Source organism: Plecotus auritus, assembly GCF_963455305.1.
Source record: "Plecotus auritus genome assembly, chromosome: 5".
In the NCBI taxonomy this organism is placed as follows: Eukaryota; Metazoa; Chordata; class Mammalia; order Chiroptera; family Vespertilionidae; genus Plecotus; species Plecotus auritus.
This window is the reverse complement of record NC_137776.1, coordinates 158337660-158355515: the sequence shown is the minus strand read 5'-3', so window position 1 is coordinate 158355515 and position 17856 is coordinate 158337660. Positions and strand designations below refer to the sequence as shown.

Genomic DNA, 17856 nt, shown 5'->3' with positions numbered 1-17856 from the left:
AAGTCACACAGCTTGTTAGCCACACAGCCAGGACGCCTGAGCTTGTGTAGAAACCACACTGTATAGAAACAGCATGCCCAAGGAGCAGTATGCATGGTTCAGACTGGTGGCTAATCATATATAAAATGTCCCCCCTAACCTTCACAGTGACAAGTTTATCACTTTCCCCAATTAAACAGCTGTGCCTAAGAACAAGGGGATGTAAAATGTGCCTCTGGGTCTGGGTTCCAGGAGTCCTGGGTTTCTGTCCTGTGACTGAGCCAGACACAACTCCTTAGAAGAGGATGGACCATGTGCTACAACCTCACTAGCTACTGGGAGCAGCCATGAGCCAGGGCGGGGCAGGGCCTTGCCTGAGGTCACACACTGGACTGAGAGCCAGGGCTCTCGACTTGCAAGCCACAGCAAACTTTCCATCCCAAGCCTGCTTCCTCTAGGAACGGATCCTGGAAACAGTTGTGGCACCATGTGAGAACCAGGCTCCTCTCCCAGCGTAAGCGAGCCAGAGCTCCCCTCCTTATCAATCTAGTCTCACTTTACAGGCAAAGAAACTGAGGCCCAGAGGCGTGGAGATACTGTCCTGGGGTGAGAGAAACCCAGGAGGTTTAACTTCTCAGAATTCCCATGACTTTTCTCCCCATCCTACCTCAAACCAGCTCAGCATGCCCTTACCCGATGACCCACCCCTCCACCACCGCAGCCAGGCCGAACATTTTACAGAAGTCAGTCATCCACTTACCTTTTATAAGGTATTTGACACCCCCACACACACACTTTTTTTTTTTCAGATGGTCTGGAGGACTTTTATTTTCCAGTTATCTGCCTGGTGTGCTTCCCTTGTGTGAAATGCAGCCCTCTAGTCCCTCAGGCCCCATCCAGATAAAGAGCGCTCAGCCTCTGCACTGCCAACCAGCAACTCCCAGATCCCACTAGAAATCATTCAGTGGCTTTAGCTGTTTATTGTCACATATGGGGGACTTAACCTGACAGTGTGGAGGGGCGGAGGGGCCACACCAGTCACACCCCAGACACAGAGGGGACAAGCAAGGTGCAAACCTCTAAGAGGCCCTCTCTCTAAACATACGCCCCGCCCCAACAGACACACTCTGGGCATCTTCTCTTTTTCTCCAGAAAGATCCAGGCCTTTGGCTCAACCATCATGACCTCGCTGCAGGACTGGTGAAGCCCAATAGCTGCTATTTCTCACAACCAACTTTATAGGACATCAGTGCTGACTTCCAAAGGCATCCTGTGGCCCAAGCCCAGGAATTGTTGATGGTGGGATGTACTGGTCATAACAACACACTTTGACTCTCTCTGGCATGCATGGCACAAGGTGGGGCCAAACCTTCCGTCCCTGGCTTTCTCCTGATCCCCCTTTTCGGCACATTCCCTGCTGTGCCGGCACTGGGCATCCTGAGACAATGAATGTGTGATCCTGCTCCATAGGGGTTCACAGCGAGAGGGAGACACACCCACGTGTGAGCAGCTTACTCCATCCCTTCCACCCATAGGCTTCTTGGAGGAGCGGCTACCTGAGCTGAGTCCCAGGGGACCGGATGAGAACCAGCAAGATGAAGAGGAGAGAGGAAAGTGGTGCTACGGTGGGATAGAGAGCACAGCATAGACAAAGGCATGGCAGGACGAGGGGACACGGTTTGCTAGGGGAAGGCTTTGGTGAGCCCAACAATTCAGGTTTCTGATCTGTCTCCATCCGACAGGCACCACCCTCGTTCAGTCCATCATGCCTTCCTGGGAGCATCAGACCCACCTCCTGGCTGGTCTCCTTTCCTTGGGCCTCTACCTCTACTCCTTCCCCCTCCCAGCAGCCAGCAGACCTCACCAACATGAGCATCTGACCCTGTCACTCCCCAACACATCCAAGTGCTCAGCCCCTCCACTGACCTGCGGGATCATGACCAAATTCATCAGGCAGGCGTGGAGAGCTCTTTATGGTTGGACTCCAACCTACTTCAGCCTCCTGATTTGTTCCTGGCTTCAAGTGTGCCATGTTTCAGCCACTGCCATGCGGCTACTCCGCATTCCACAGTCACGCCCTGCACTCTACCCTGCCATGCGTTGCTTGGGCTGTGCCCTCTGTCTGGAATTCCATCCCTCTTCCTCCCCTGCATTCGTCTTTCAAAACCCTCCCTTTGGGCACCCTGTTCAGCCTTTGCAGTGCTTCTCACATTGATCTGGCAAGTCTCTCTCCAAATGCCCCTAGGCATCTGGCCAGGTCTTCTATAATGCTCATCCTAATCTGTGTTGGAGCACATCTATACCATAACTCCCTCCCTGAGAAGACTGGGTGCCCCTCAAAGGCCAGCTGGAATGCATCTTAGTCTTCTCTGAATCCCTAGCACCAAACACTGGGCATCCATTTCCAGCTAGGAAAAGGATGGTATTACTTGGACACCCTTCAGGTCAACATTACACCTGCTGCCTCAAGCTGTTTGCCGGGTCACCCAATTGCTGTCCCAAGCAGGTTTGGAAGAAGGAACACATTATGAAAGGTATCAGGTTAGGGGTGTCCAAATGGGACCAGAGTTCACTAATGGGGGTTTGGGGAAATGCCAACTAGAGAGTAAGACCTTTGTAATGTTTTCTTTGGTCTGGATTTAATTAAACCCCTACTAACTCCTCCTTAGGGCTTTTGGCAAAACACAACATCAGGCCACAAAACTGAAAACCCAAATGGTCCCTAATAGCATGTCTCTCCTACTTCAGTAATAAAAACACTCCACTCTTTTAACTGAGCACACGGACACTCAGATAAAAACTGTATTTCCAAGGCTCCCTTGCAGCTAAGCCGTACCATGCATGAAACTAAGTTCCTGTCAAAGATATGAGAAGTGCCTGTGGCAGTGTCCATTCACCTCCCTTAAAACAGGCACCTGAATAATGGCTGTTGTCCTTTCCCTTTCTTTTTGCCCTGTTCCTCTTGCAATGCCTGGAATGCAGTGGTCCTGGGAGGCCTACAGTCCAGTCGAATGCCCAAATGTGGTTTGTTTGGTCTATGTGTTTGAATGAGCTGCCAAAATTTCAAAATAGGAAACTTGTTACATAAAAATTCATATTTCCAGTATCTCTTGATGTCAACAATTGGTGAAACTGAGTATTAAGTGTCCTTTAGTCAAACACAAACTCCCGTTTGCCTCAGTCCCCACCACTCCCTATTGTCTCTGACATAGAGACTAAGAAACAGTGGCCATTTACCATTGGCTTTGTTGTTGCTTTTCTTCCTGGAAGGTTTAAGTCAAAACTTTCTTATGTACACAACTCTTTCAAGAGTGGAAAAGTAAAAGATGACCCAGACTGGTCCATCTTCCTTCCTTCAGGTTTATTACCTCCCTGATGTTGTGGGTGTTTGATTTGCTGCCCCTCAAATAGAAAGTGTTCACTAGAGTGGGAGAGATGGGGAAGAAACTGCAAGGGTGGGGGAGACTGGGTTTAAACTTCATAGTGATAATTTTTCTTTTTAAGGGTGATTTGAATCAAATAAGATAAAAAAATGTTATATTTGTTAAATTTGGATGATGGAAATACTAGTATAGGTATATTCTGTACTCTCCTATATGTTTGGAATGTTTCCTATTAAAAATGTCAAAATCAAAACGGAAATGGCCCAGCATCCTCTGTGGCAGGTGCTGAGCTGAGGGCTTGGTGGGGCTGGTGTCGGGAAGGCTTAGCAAGGGAGCGACGGGAGGTTCAGCCTTGAAAAATGAAAGGATTCCATCTTGAATGAAGGGTTCCAGGTCCAAGAAGTCCCCCAGCAAGCGGCAGCAGAGAGGAGGGGGATGGAGGGAAAAGGAGGGCATTCTGGGGAGGTCGGAGAGGGGTGAGGGGGAGGTGGTCATGGGGTCAGAAGACAGAGGCAGGGTGGGGTCACACTGACACCTGGCTCCACTCACCCTCACTGTCCCCCCACCCCAGGCCCATCCTTGGCTCTGTGAACAGCCCGCAGTGTTTCTAAGGATATGTGCCTATTTTTAGAACAGAGATTTATTTCTTTCTATTTCAACTGTTTACTTCTGTCCCAGGCTTGTGAATCTGCCGGTTTGTGTTACAAGGGAGAATCACGGCCCTGTGGACCAAACTTGGCGGCTTCCTTCGTGGCCAAGAGGTCCTCTGGCTTACAGGTCACGATCTGGGCATGAGTAGGGAGGATGCCACTCTGTTTTGGAATCTGGTGGAAAGCCCTGTGGTGGCGCAGGAAGTCCCAGGCTCTCATCTCGGCTCTGCGGCCGACTCGCTGTGTGACCTTGAACAAGTCCTGTCCCCTCTCTGGGCTCAGGGTTGTTTTTGCGTTTTCATCACTGAAATGGTCCTGCTAATACTTCCCTCACAGGATGGTATGAGGTTTGATGGGATCCATGAAACACCAAGTAAATGACACGTGTCCAAGAGGGACTCCTGAAATCAGGGTTTTTTCTTGCTGTATGTATGTATATGCCGGCTGGGGAAGGGAGGGTTAGGTAGTCCCTAAGTGTGTTTCTAGCTCTGAGATTCTACAGTTCTAGGTTTTCTCCTCCATCATTTCTCCCTATAGTTCATGGCCCCTTTTCTCTGAACTCTTGATACATCGTGGGCTAAGGAGGGCAGAGCTGCTGAATGTGGTCTATCACTGACTAGCTGTGTGATTCTGGGCATCCACTTCCTTATCTTAGAATGGTGCTAACCCCAGCCTGTGAGCAGCAACCGCCTGGGATCCGTGCAGAAGTTTTATGTGATGGTTCCCACAGCACACTGGGTACAGCACCTGGCATGCAAGACGACCTCACGAGAGAACAATAGTCCTCACTGCTGCTATCGCTATTATTACTTCCGGCTTTGCAGGGGGCCTGTCAATTCCATGGTTGTTTCTGTGGTTATAACGTGTCACAGATTCCCAATGGCTGTCTTCAAAGTCAACTCTTAGGACCCAATTTCTTTACAAGGTTGGAATTACCTCTACCATCTTCTCTCCTGCAAATATTTTGATTTTTTAACTGAAATACTAGTACTTTAAAAAGTATTCTTTTTCCCAAAGCCTCATTAACAAGCAATATTTATAATGAAAGTCTTTGTGTTGGTGCTTTCCCTCTTTTCTTGAGATTAATATTTATCGTAACAATAACATAACTTCAAAGGACATCGAACTGAGAAAAACAAGTTGCTGGTAATGCGCAGGCCCCTCCCACACGTGTGCACAGCAGGCGGTGGGGAACAGCGCAGGCTACAGGGTCATGCCTGCCGAGTCTGGAACCCCAGCACCACTGTGTTGCATCCTGGGCAGGTCACTTCATCTCTCTAAGCCTCAGTTTCCCCATATTTAAAATGGGGCTGATAACAAAACCTCTCGGAAGACTGAAGGAGATAATCCACGCAGGGCTTTGCCCACGGCATACCCAGGAAATGTTAACTACCAGGTGACCCTATAGAAACGTGTGCGCTTGCCATTCCAGAACGTCTGCATGCGTTGCCTGTTCTCCCCGCTGCCTGGTACAAGGGCAATCTGAACCGAGGAGTTGGCTCAGCTTCAGAGCAGCATCCACTTAACTCCAGAGAGACGAGAAAGGGCAGATCCTCTTGGGGAATCGGTCAGCAGTGGATACTTTTAGCACATGGAGCATTCCTCTCCCGTGGGAGTCCAAGTGCAACAATCTCATGATAAGCTCGAGTTTTTCCAGGCCGCGGAGAGATAGAAAGCTCCGGGGACTTTTTCTTTTTCCAAACGTACACAAGTCTAGAGTCCTCTGCTGCAAACATAGCTGCTTTCCAACTCCGAGTACTCTGCTCTGTCACATGACACTGGGGCTTAACAATTGCATCATTGAAAACATAACCCCCTGAAGCCTGAGCAGAATTCAAGTAACAGGACTGCCAGGACTTGTTGGGGTGATCACGTCCTGCGTTATATAAATGTCTACTTACTATGTTGTACCCCTGAAACTAACATTATATTGTATATCAACTGCAGTTGAAAAAAACTAAAGACGGCCAGCTATTGTTCATAAAACCATGGATGGTTAGAAAAAGAATTGTAACTATGGGTGGTGACAGATGTTAGACTTATTGGGGTGATTATTTTGTAATATATACAAGAATTGAGTCATTATGTTGTAGACCTAAAACGTATACGATGTTATATATCAATTTCAACTCAATTTTTAAAAGAAAATAAAGAGAAAGGCATGGATGCTGAGAGCTGGAGGGGTGTCCGAGGGCCTGAGGCTGGCTGCAGCCACTCTGCAGAGAGAAGACAGACTCCAAGAGGGGACAGCACGTGCCTACACTGGAAACAAAGCCAGGAGTGAACATGAACGTCTGCATCTCAGGTTGTCTCCAGGAGGAAAGGAAGATGACTACATACAGCACAGTCCCCAACGACAGACCAGAGCACATCTGTGGCTCACACTGGCTTCCTGGAGGCTCCGATGAAGCTTTCTAGTGGTGCGGCTAAGATGTGAACTCGTAGAACAGTGTCAGGGCTCAGCCCCTGTCTGGGTTTGGGACGTAAACAAGTTACTTCACCTCTCTGTTTTCTTTCCTTTTTTAAAAAAATATATCTTTATTTATTTCAGAGAGGAAGGGAGAGAAACATCAATGATGAGAGAGAATCATTGATCAGAGGCCTCCTGCACGCCCCCTACTGGGGATCGAGCCTGCGACCCAGGCATGTGCCCTTGGCTGGAATCAAACCCGGGACCCTTCAGTCCGCAGGTCGACACTCTATCCACTGAGCCAAACCAGCTAGGGCACCTCTCAGTTTTCTTTATATATATATATTGATTGGGGGGCGGGGGGGGGGGGAGAGAAGGGTTTGTTGTTCCACTTATTTTTGCATTCATTGATTTTTGTATGTGCCTTGACCAGGGATGGAACCTGCAACCTTGGTGTATTGGGACGATGCTCTTATCAACTGAGCTACTCTCACTTTCTTGTCTGTAAGGGGATGATAGTGGTGTCTGCATTGTAGGATTATGATGATAGTTGAATGAATATTGTCAAAGTGCTAAGAACAGTGTCTGCACATAGAAAGTGCCATATAAGCACTTGTGAAACAAAAATTAAAACAGGAGGATATTGTTCTAAGAGTTCACATCGTAGCTGTGCCGCTAAGAGCATAACAGAGAAGACAGTGGCCTGGGTCTGGCCCGGTTCTGTGTGGACGTGTGACCGAGAGTAAGTTCCTCTCCCTGGCTGGGCTCAGCTCCCGCTCTGCAAGTGGGAGGGTTGGACACCTGCTGGCCCCTGTGCCCATACAGGCCAGCCGGCTCCGATGTCTCTCATGGTCCGCATACCTTCGGCCTCTCCCCGTTGTGATTGCAGAACCTGGGCCAAGGGCGGGTGAAATGTGAGCTGGAATCTTTGTGCTCTCAGAAGGGAGGGAGGCCCACTAGATCTTTTCAAAACTCACATACTGACTTGCAAATCAGGTAACAGAGACACTCCATGAAGGGCCCGATTGTGTGGCTGGGACAAAAAACCCACTGGCCTCGGTTATCTCCTCTCCTCTCTCTGATTTCTCTTTTCTTTTCATTGAACTTAGAGAGAAAGGGGTCTTTGAAAATGTTCATTTAGAAACCACAGGTCTCAAATTGCCCAACCTACTCCCCAATCCAAATACACAGTTACCTTCCTCCCTAGGAGAAATCCGAGCCTCCACGCCTGGTCCTGTGACACCCGGCGCACTGTCAGCTCTCGGAGCCCCAGGGTCTCCATCCCTCCAATGGACACAAGCATCCCTTCCTGCAAATCCCCTGGGAGAAGGGCTCCAGGGAGCCGACTGTGTGGGCGGTACAGAGCCTTGGGGACCTGCTGCTGGGGCCAGGTACCCTGAGAGTTGGGGCGGAGGCACTGTGGGAGCTCTCTGCCAGTCTCCAAGTGAAACAGAGCTCCCCGCTGGAAATCAAGCAGTCCTTGGGGGCTTACCCTGGGTTCTGAGAGGGTTCCTTCACCTGTCCCCTGCCCACTCCCAGCTCTGATGCTTGCCTCTGACCCTGTCATCATGCGCTTCACCCTGGGAACAGCAAAGATTCTGCAATATGTTGGGAGGGTTGTGGGGAGGGGCAGGAGCCCTTTCTTGTCGTCAGAAAAGAACTCTGCTACCACAGGCTGGGCAGGACAACAGGGCTCCCATGTGAGCCCCTTCCACCTCTCACTCATCTCCTGGCATCTGGCATCTCCGCTGGCCCATCTGTCCTGATCCTGAGACAGCAAGCCCACCAAACCCTCCACAGAAACATACTGAGACTCCCTGCCCCTAGGTCCCTGCTGTACAAGACCCTTTGCTCACGGCCTTCACTCCGCCTAGAATTCTTTGTTTTTATTCTTGACTTAGAAAAACCCACGGCCCAGTTCCAATATCGCCTGTTCTGTGAAGCCTCCCGCCAGTAAGGATTAGTTCTCTTCCTGAGCTCCTGTCTGCTCCCATTTAGAACGGAGTTTATATGACATCTGCTGCCCACGGGACTGAGCGCCTGCGGGGCAGAATCCCCACCGGGCTCCCCTGTCGGCAGCCGGCACAGGGCCTGGCGCCTGGCAGGTAACCGAGCCATGTTCACTGCATTGACTACAAGTAGCACATCCCCCCTTGTCCTCACTTTTTAAAGCTGTTTGTTCCTGCAGCAATGATCTAGGATAGAATTAGAACAGAATAATTTTATAGCAACGAAGCTGGAAGCTTGATGGTCTCTTGCCCTCATCACTAGTTTTTACTGAAACCCAAGCTAAGAGGGAGCCATGGTGCAGGGGAGGGGGAGGCACCCAAGGCTCCCCAACCATGCTGCCTTCTAATCAGCTTCGTCAGGGGAACCAACTCCTCACAGCTGGGCACGGGCGGGGGTGGGGGGGGTGGGGGCGGGAATAGCAAGATGACAGTGTGCTGCTGGCGGAAGTTGTCATTCTATGGGGCCTGCGAACCAGGGCCCTGGTCAAGGATTCTAGGTGTCTAGAAAGAAGCCACTTAATCAAATCTGGAGACAAGACCAGGATATAAGCTCAGGGACACTTGACCCTGAAAGGGACCAACCAATTCCATCATTTTATGGATGGGGACACGAAGGCCTAGGCAAGGACAGCAACTGGTTCAAGGCCACATGGAGTAAGAGACAGGGCCAGGGTTGGAACCGGGGCACCTAACCTCTAGTCCCTTTTTTCCTGCTAACCTACTGCCTCTACACGAGCTGGGATTACTTGAGGGTTAGTGGAATGGTACACAAGTGTTCTTTTTTTATGGATCACTATTAAACTACAGTTGAGCAATGACAAGTTTTTTTAAAAAGGTGTAAAGTGTCCCATTTTTAATATAAAAATATAGCAAATGGAAAATTTACTAAATTCAGTAACATTCATTATCTACCTTCTCCTTGCCCGATGTTGACCTGCGTACCTGAGATAGAGATGTGGAATGAAGGCCCCTGCTAGCTAGTAGGCCTCCTAGGAATCCTCCCTAACCCTGCTCATGGCTCCACGGTGCCTGGCCAAACCACAGACATAACCAGGGAGCCACTCGCCTTTTGATGCTGTGATTCTAACAGCAGAGGCAAATTCTGAGCATCAAACACACTTCTTAAGTGTGCCGGCTATGAAATGCAATGATAAAAACATCAAACAAGTGAAAGACTCTTCTAGTCCTTTATTTCTTGGTTAACTTATTGCATGACACATTCCCCCCCCACCATCCTGCAGCAGCTGCCTGGATGCACCAGTGGAACAGGCTTTTGCAGACACAGGGGCAGTGCTAGCTAGGTGGCAATCTTTGCAGGACTGGGCCCCAGTTCTCTAGGAGTCTGCATGTGCTCTGTATCAGTGTCCAACACACGGAGCTGCTTCTCCCATAGCCAGGATCCATGGGTCCAGCAATCAAGGTAGAAATGGGGGTGGCACTGCTCACTACTACCCCTAGTGACTCACTGGCAAAATTTTCACTTCCTGTTCCTGTGACCTTATGCTCTGCTGGCCTAGAAGTCTTAGTTCAGGACTTAGTTCCCAAGGGAAAAAATGCTTCCTCCCAGGGACACAACAATGATTCCATTGGACGAGAAGGTAAGACTGATGCCCGGCCACTTTGGGCTCCTCATACTTGTGAGCAATAGGCCGAGAAGGAGTTTCTGTATTGGCTGGGGTGATTGACCCTAATTACCAAGGGGGAATTGGACTGCTGCTCCACAGTGGGGGTAAGGAAGCATATGTCTGCAGTAGGAGGTTGCTTAGGGCTTTCTTAGTATTAACTACCATGTCCCGTGATTACAGTCAATGAAAAACTACAACAACCAATCCAGGCAGGACCACTAACAGCTCAGACCTTCAGGGATAAAGGCGTGGGTCATCTAACCAGGCAAGGAACTGTGACCAGTTAGGTGCTTGCTGAAGGCAAAGGGAATACAGAATGGGTAGTGGAAGAAGGTAGAAGTTATAAATACCAGCTATAACCGTGTGTATTTCCTTATTTTCTTATGAATATGTTTGCAGGTGTGTGTGTGTGTTAAGCGAATATCTTTGTTTTCTTTCCCCTTAGTCTCTAATCTTGATTTTATTCTGTAGCATCTAAGTATTGTTCATTTACATCATAGTACTTAAGTTACGGGATATCAAGAAGAGCGGAACTGAAACCCTGGGTCTCCTCCTGCCAGCGTATGGAATAAAACTATACCCTCCACTCTCCGGGGTGTCCAGCTTGCCGACTGCAGACCTTGGGACTTGTCAGCCGCCATAATTGTGTGAGCCAATTTCTTATCATAAATCTTTCTCTATGTGTTTATGTCTGATTGGTTCTGTTAGAGAACCCTGATGAATACAACACACACACACACACACACCCCTGCAAAGGCAATGTTATTCCAATGTAATGGCCCTGAAGGAAAGTGGAAGTGATAGCACCGGTCCCTCCCGCAGGTGGTCATGGTGGCTGTCCCTGTGCCTGTGACAATGTGGTCCCCATTGGTGCCTACTCACATCAGGGTCCAGCTCATCCAGCTCGTTTTCCAGGGTCCTGAGCTCGTCCTCTGTTAGGGCTCCGAGGATTTCATCTTCATCCAGGTCGCGGTATTTCTCTAGTTCTCGTCTGTATGACATTGTGAAGAACTTGTCTTTGTCTTCTGGGTTTCCGTGCTGAAATAAGACCTACCAGAAAGAGAAAGATCTTAGAAAGACCCTTCTTGGATCTGCTCTCAGGGAAGATAAATGCTTGTCATTCACATGGTGGCCTGGGCATGTCTTACGAATTGTTGGGATAATGATACTATAGCAGAATACTGCACTAACTTGGACTAATTCCATAATAAAACCACACAAGGTGAAAATTTTATTACCTGAGGGCAGGTAATTTAATGAATCCTAATTAATTGCACTGGCATGACCACTAATTATGAGTAACTGGTTATTATAAATGGCTTATGAGTGCCTGAAAACTATTTTATTCTTCAAGTAGTTTAAATACTTTTCTGTACAATCCTCCACCCTTCATCCCACACCCGATGGAAAACATGAATGCTGGAAACTCTGCCAAAGCTGTTCTTAACAGAGGGGGTGTATCAGTGGTTAACTGAGCACCTGCTTCCTGCAGGCCCTTCACCTACAATATCTCATCCAATCCTCACAAGAAACAGCCAGCAGTAATGTTAACTCTTACTACCATATGTCAACTCATGCGTTAGGCAATTCATAAGGATTTCCTAATTTAATCTCGGAGGTAGGTATTAGCTGTTATCTCCATTTTGCAGGCGAGGATATTGAGCTTAGAGAGGTGGAGAGACTCCCAGAAATCACGACACTGTGAAGCAGCAGAACTAGCACTGGAAGCCGGGTCTGCTGGCTTTCCCAGCGCATTGCTCTAGCCATTGTATTCCAACACCTTTTTCATAGAATCCCCTAAGTCCTGGCCAGGGGAGACTGCCTCCTCCAGACCCTTCATATTACTCCTGAGGGAGCTGGCTCAGAGGGAGAAAGTGATTGGCTTCGGGGGAGGGGGGTGGTCCAGGGTCCTTGCAGATATAATTAGTTTAGATGAGGTCATGGTGAAGAAGGGTGGGCCTCTAACTTAACATGACTGTGTCCTTATAAAAAGAGGAAATGTGGGCAGCCAGGCATGCAGGGAGACACCATGTGAAGATGATGAAGGCAGAGATCTTCCACAAGCCAAGGACACCAACGATTGCCAGCAAACCACCAGAAGCGGGGGGCGAGGCTGGGACAGACCCTCACAGCCTTTGGAAGGAACCAACCTTGCCAATGCCTTGATGTTGAACTTCTAGCCTCTAGAACTTTGAGACAATAAATTTCTGTTGTTGAAGCCACTCAGTGTGTGGTACTTTGTTATGGCAGCCCTAGCCAGTGTATACAGTTGGTATCACCTTCTTCACAGCCGTTTGTGTTTTTAGAGGCCCCCACCCCATGCAAACAAACAAAACCCACGGCTCATCTGTGAAATGACTGATGGAATTTTCCAGAGTAGAGAGAAACAAAAACCAGGGAAAGACCACCAACGAATGAATCACAAAGGTGGTATTAACTGTTAATTAAAAACAACTAACGTAGTTCAAGATAAACTAAAACTGAAGCTCACTAAGCTAACCGAAGTGTCTCCACTCCAGAAGGCAGCAATACGCATTATTAATGTGGGTTTGTGCATGTGTGGGCATATTTGTAGAAGAAATCCAAGTGTGTGACAGCTGGCTTGATAAGAAAGATGTAGCTTCCCAAATACAGAAAACCCCAGTGCATCCTTTTCTCTAAGAATGGCTCGCTTGGCCTGACGTCTTCCTCTGACCAGACCCCAAGAATGCAATGTTCGGGCCATAAATACCACCCTCCCCCCATTCATTTCTATTTACTTCCAAAGAAAGCAGAAGCAGCTGACAGTGTTCTGGTATAGATGAAAAAGTCCTTCCTGAAGGCTCTCAGAGAATAACCTAATTTGGCTTTTCCTAAGTGGAGCCAGGAGAGGTCTCCATCCCGGGGCCAAGAAGAACCCTAGTCAAGGGCTTAGACTCTTCCAGAACCAACTCACAGAGCTACCTCTGAACGAGTGTCTCCTACGTGGGTTGCAAGACACGTTTTTGGTGCTCCAACAGGTTTGGGTTACATGAAGTTCCACAGGACTCTGGGCAGCAGGACTTCCAAAAAATTCTGGTATGTTCCACACACTGAATGTCTCCAAGAGGGGTGGACTGCAAGCAGAATTTCCCGACCTTTTGACCGGGAAAACGTGTCTCTGAAAAACTGCTCCTGGAATTGGGCTCTCATGAGACGAAGTCGGGAAAACAGCCTTGGACTTACCTCCGGGGCACGAGCGAGGAGCCACTCAGACTCACACAGGGAGGGACATGGGGCAGGACCAGCTGGGCAGGTTTGGCTCAGGAGCTGGCCAGCTGATTCATTTTCTAGATAATTTGCATGGCCATCCTTAAAAAAGTCATGGACAGACACTGAAGAGAGATGAACCAGGAAGAAGGAACAGGGGAGAAAGGAATCTATATCAAAGCCAACTTGGAAAAAAGGAACGGGGAGGGAGCAGGAAGAGAGAAGTAGGTGGGACCTCCAGGGAGGCCATCCTGAGGGGTGCCGTCATTAAATTTCCCGAGGATCAAGTCTCGCTCTTAGCACACACAAGAAAAGATAACAATCCACTTACACACTCAGCGGTGCTGTTGAATCAAAAAATCCTATTTCAGAGGATTTTAAAAGGCTCTTTCTATTGTCAAGTGTCCTGTGAATATTACAGAGTGATGAGGCATGGCGTTAAATAAGCCGAGAGGCACGGAGAACTCCTAAGGTAAACTTTGAAGCTCTAAGCTTCAAGCCACACTCATCCACTTGGCTGCCAGGCATGGTTTCTCTCTCTGAAGCAGACTCCTCCTGTGGTCGATGACGGGGAACTGGAGGTGGAGAAGGGCAGGGATGAGAAGGGGCTGAAATCCTGTGCTACTAGAGCCCACTGCAGGCTCGGCCTTAAAATACGGCTTGGAGGAGATGGTATGTTATAGCTGTTACTGAAAGGCCTCTGTCTCCTAAGAAAAGAGTTGTCATGGATGGACACAGGCCTGAGATTCCGAAGACTATGCTTGGAGTGAGAGTTGTGGTAACTCCCCAGGGTACCCTCGCGGGGTTCCTCTCCTCCGGGTCACCGTTTGCTCATCTGTAAAGTGAGCATCAGTGGACTGGGAAATTCTGCATGTATTGCAGCAAATTGCGACTCACTGGACTGGGTGTCTTTATCTATATAGTGGGCGGGTAAGAGTACGCCCCCCGAGGGTGCTGTGAGGAGTAACTGGCAACCAGCAAGCGAGGCATAAAGCTGGGGCTGGTGCATGGCAACGCAGGCTCACACTGGGAGCCCTTATTGTGAGGCTGCTGCTGGAGTCGCCCCGCCCCCAACCCTGCTCCCCCTGCACATCATCGACGTCCTTTCCCCCAGGTAGACCTGTGTCTTACTCGTCCTCACCTCCCGGAGTCCAGCCCTGTGCCTGGCGAACGTCCTAGTAGGGAACAAGCACATGTGGGTTTTGGTCTCACAAGTGTCCTTGGAACTCTGGGCAAGTCCCTTCTCTTCTTGGATCCTCTCTTTTCCCACCTTTAAAACGGAAAGATGTGACCAGGTCTTGGAGGGCGGGGAGCCCGAGAGGGGGAGCGAGCGGGAGGAAGAGGGCGATGAAGCTGCCAGGGCCCCCAGCATGGCCCGCCCGAAGCAGAACAGTGCCTGCTGCCTGCTTCCTACACCGGGTCCTGAGGAAGAGCTGCTGAGAGAAGGAAGGGGCAGCTCAATAAATTTAACACCCGTTTAAAAACTTCTTAAGTCTTTCAAAGCTGGTGTGTATATCACACGAACAGCGCGTCTGGCCACCCTGCTTCTCAGCAGCCTTAAGCTGCTGCTGCTAAATATGAAAAAACCAATTTACAAGCTGTGCCAGGAAATAAAACTGGGCGGGATGGACAGTAAAAACGAACGGGTCAAGGGCTGAGGCCATCCATCAGCGGCTTCAGAAAGGAGAGGTCGGAGACAGGGACGCTCCTGGAGAACCAAATAAGCCTTTAAATCTCTCACCGAAGTGGGTCCTGTCACTTCTGCTAATGGCTTCTCCAGCCTCCGCCCCTGTGGGAACACTTGGAGGAGGCGCTGGAGTAGCATCTTGATTTATGGCATACACTTCCCTGAGGTCAGGAGGAGCTGAGTCACAAGTTCAAATGAATATTTTCCACTTATACCATCTTCTTATTTCAGCCACAGTGAACATCTGAATAGTGGGCGAAGAAGGAGTGATTAACAAAGTTGATTTCATACCCCATCTCCTCCTGTCTTTGTCTCTTCTATTTTGGAAGACACTTTGTTGTTGTTTTTTAATCCTCACTCAAGGATATATTTTTATTGCTTTTATTGAGAGGAGGTAAGGAGGGAGAGAGGGAGGGGGAGAGAGGGGGGGGAGATGTGAAAGAGAAATATTGATCAGTTACCACGCGGGGATCGAACCCACAACCTCAATTGCTTGATGCCCTGACCAGGAATCAAACCCGCAACCTTTCAGTGAATGGACTGAAGCTCCAACCAACCAAACCACACCGACCAGAGCTGGAAGACACTTTGGCTAAAGGGTAATGCCATGCGCCCTCACCACTGAAGTCTGTGCCTCTCTCTTCCATGGGCTTCAGGAACACACCGTGCCTGAGAGTCCCTATTCCTTTTGAAGGAGCGGTCTCTCCCAAGCCCTCCTCAAGGGGCACCTATGAGGGGCAGCCATGCTTTATATCTTCACCCCCACCCCCAGCAGATTGGACAGAACAGGTGCCTGATTCACGTCAATGATCTGTGAGGTGGCCTGGGACCAGAAAAAGGATGAGCTGGATGAATATGAGCTCCTTTACTCTTTGGCATTTGTATTCATTTCTCGGGGCTGCCCTAACGAAGACCACAAACCAGATGGCTTAAACAGCAGCACTTTATGTCTCTCAGTTCTGGAGGGTAGAAGTCCAAAATCCAGGTGCTGGCAGGGCTGGTTCCGTCTGAGAGCTCGAAGGGCAAATGTGTTCCATGCCTCTCTCCCTGCTGTGGGAGCCGCAGGCTTGTGCTGGCCGTCTCCCAGTTCTGTACGTGTCTGTGTCCAAATGTCCCCTTTATATAAAGACACCGGTCCTATTAGACTAAGGCCTTTCCTCATGACCTTATCTGAACTTGATCATCTACAAAGACCCTATTCCTAAATAAGGTCACATTTATAGGTAGAACTTTTGGAGGGAGATAATTCAACCCATAACAGCACTGAACTGGGACATAAAGAGAGAATAAGGCAGGTGGTAGGGGAAGCTGGGAGTGAAGGGAGGTGAATGTGTGAGAGCTGAGGCCATGAGGTAAGAGACATGGGGGGAGTGAGAGTCTTCATGGGGGTGTGTGTGAATTCTTGGGCTGAGAGAGCTGGAGAACATGGTGTCCCCAGAAGTGCCCAGTCCCTGCTCTCTCAGGCCTGCATTGCTATGGCTCATGTTGGATTCCTGAGGCCCCTGTCCTCCCACAGTCCTTAGGAGGCCCACCCCTCAAAGCACTCAGGTACCTTGAATGCGTCCCTGCTCCTTACAGCAAACAAGAGGAGAGCTCAGACTCTCAGCCTCTGCTTCCCTCCTTCTCAGTCTCCTTGATGATGGATTCTTCTTGCCCAGCTGTTCCCCTGGGCTCTGCCCTCTTCTCACTTCTCACACTCCCCCGGGGTTCTTATCTCCCCTGTGAGGTCTGTTACCAGAGATAAGCTGATGACTCAGATGGTCTCTCTCCAGCTCAGGCTCCCTGCTGGGCACGTCTCCTGGTGTCCCTCAGGCTTCAGTGCCTGACCCTGGGCATGGCCCACCTCTCCTCCACCACCATCTCCTCACCTGGGTGATGGCACCTCTGCCGTCCATCAGTCACCCAGGCCAGACACCTGGGTCAGCCTGCACTCTCCCCTCCCCACTCCTGAGCTCTGGTGGGTCCCCAGGCCTGTCAATCCTCTCTCTCCTTCTTTCTCTCTCTGTCTTTATCTTTTTTGAATGTATAGTTGTTGTTTTTTAATTGTGGTAAAACATATGTAACATAAAATTTTAATTAGTTTAAGTGTAAATTTCTGTAGCATTCATATTGTTGTGCAATCATCACCACCAGTCATCTCCCCAACTGAAACCCTGTCCCCATTAAGCACCAACTCCCACCCTCCTCCACCCCCACTCCCAGCCCCTTGCAACCACCATTCTACTTTCTGACTACCCTATGTGCCTCGCCTGAGTGGAATCAGGCATTATGTGTCCTTTGGACTAGAATCCTACCTCTTTCACGGCCTTTGTGTCTGTCCCTCCTCTCCGGGTCATGGGGCTTGCCTGTTTAAACCTATGTTATTACAGCAGCTTCCCAAACGGTCTCCCTGCCTCCATCCTCCTACCTTCCTGTCCAGATGAACTTTGTGAAAAGCAATTCTGATACTGCTCCCAAGCTGAAAGCCAACTTCAACAGCCCCATTATGACAGACAGCACACTCCCCAGCCTGGGGTTTGAAGCCATCCCAGACCACTCATCCCTGAGCACCCTGGAATTTCAGTCCTTTAGGCTGTGTTCCAGCGTTCTTTCAGCCTGGGGCCCCCGCCTCCACACAGTCTGAAGTCCTACCAAGTCCTCAGAGAAGAGCCTCTCCACACAGCATCCCAGCCTCCTTATCGGTGCACGTGGCCTCTCCCCACACTCTCCGGTGCAGCCCTCTGAAAGCAGCGCTGCCCCATCTTGCAGAGGAGACTGTGGCTCCCACACCTCTCAGCCCCCCAGACGGGGTGGGCAAGGGCAGCAATCACCTCTGACCTGCTCCCCATCTCTGTACGCAGCCCTGGCCTGGCTCCGAGTCAAGGCACCACGACTGCAGATCAGTC

The 17856-nt window shown here is 49.6% G+C and overlaps 1 protein-coding gene across 5 annotated transcripts in view; it reads right to left on the bottom strand.

The window, feature by feature from the left end:
- Window positions 1–17856, bottom strand: part of TMOD1 (tropomodulin 1) — a 74081-nt gene that overhangs the window by 46409 nt on the left and 9816 nt on the right. For 3 of the 5 annotated variants that reach the window (XM_080669126.1, XM_080669128.1, XM_080669129.1), the window contains one exon: window positions 10939–11106. In XM_080669126.1, the coding sequence (XP_080525252.1) occupies window positions 10939–11058 (120 nt within the window). In that variant the 5' untranslated portion in view covers window positions 11059–11106. Of the gene's footprint in view, window positions 1–10938; window positions 11107–15025; window positions 15216–16523; window positions 16671–17856 lie in introns of those variants that run through there. The other 2 variants (XM_080669125.1, XM_080669127.1) reach the window with 2 other exon arrangements.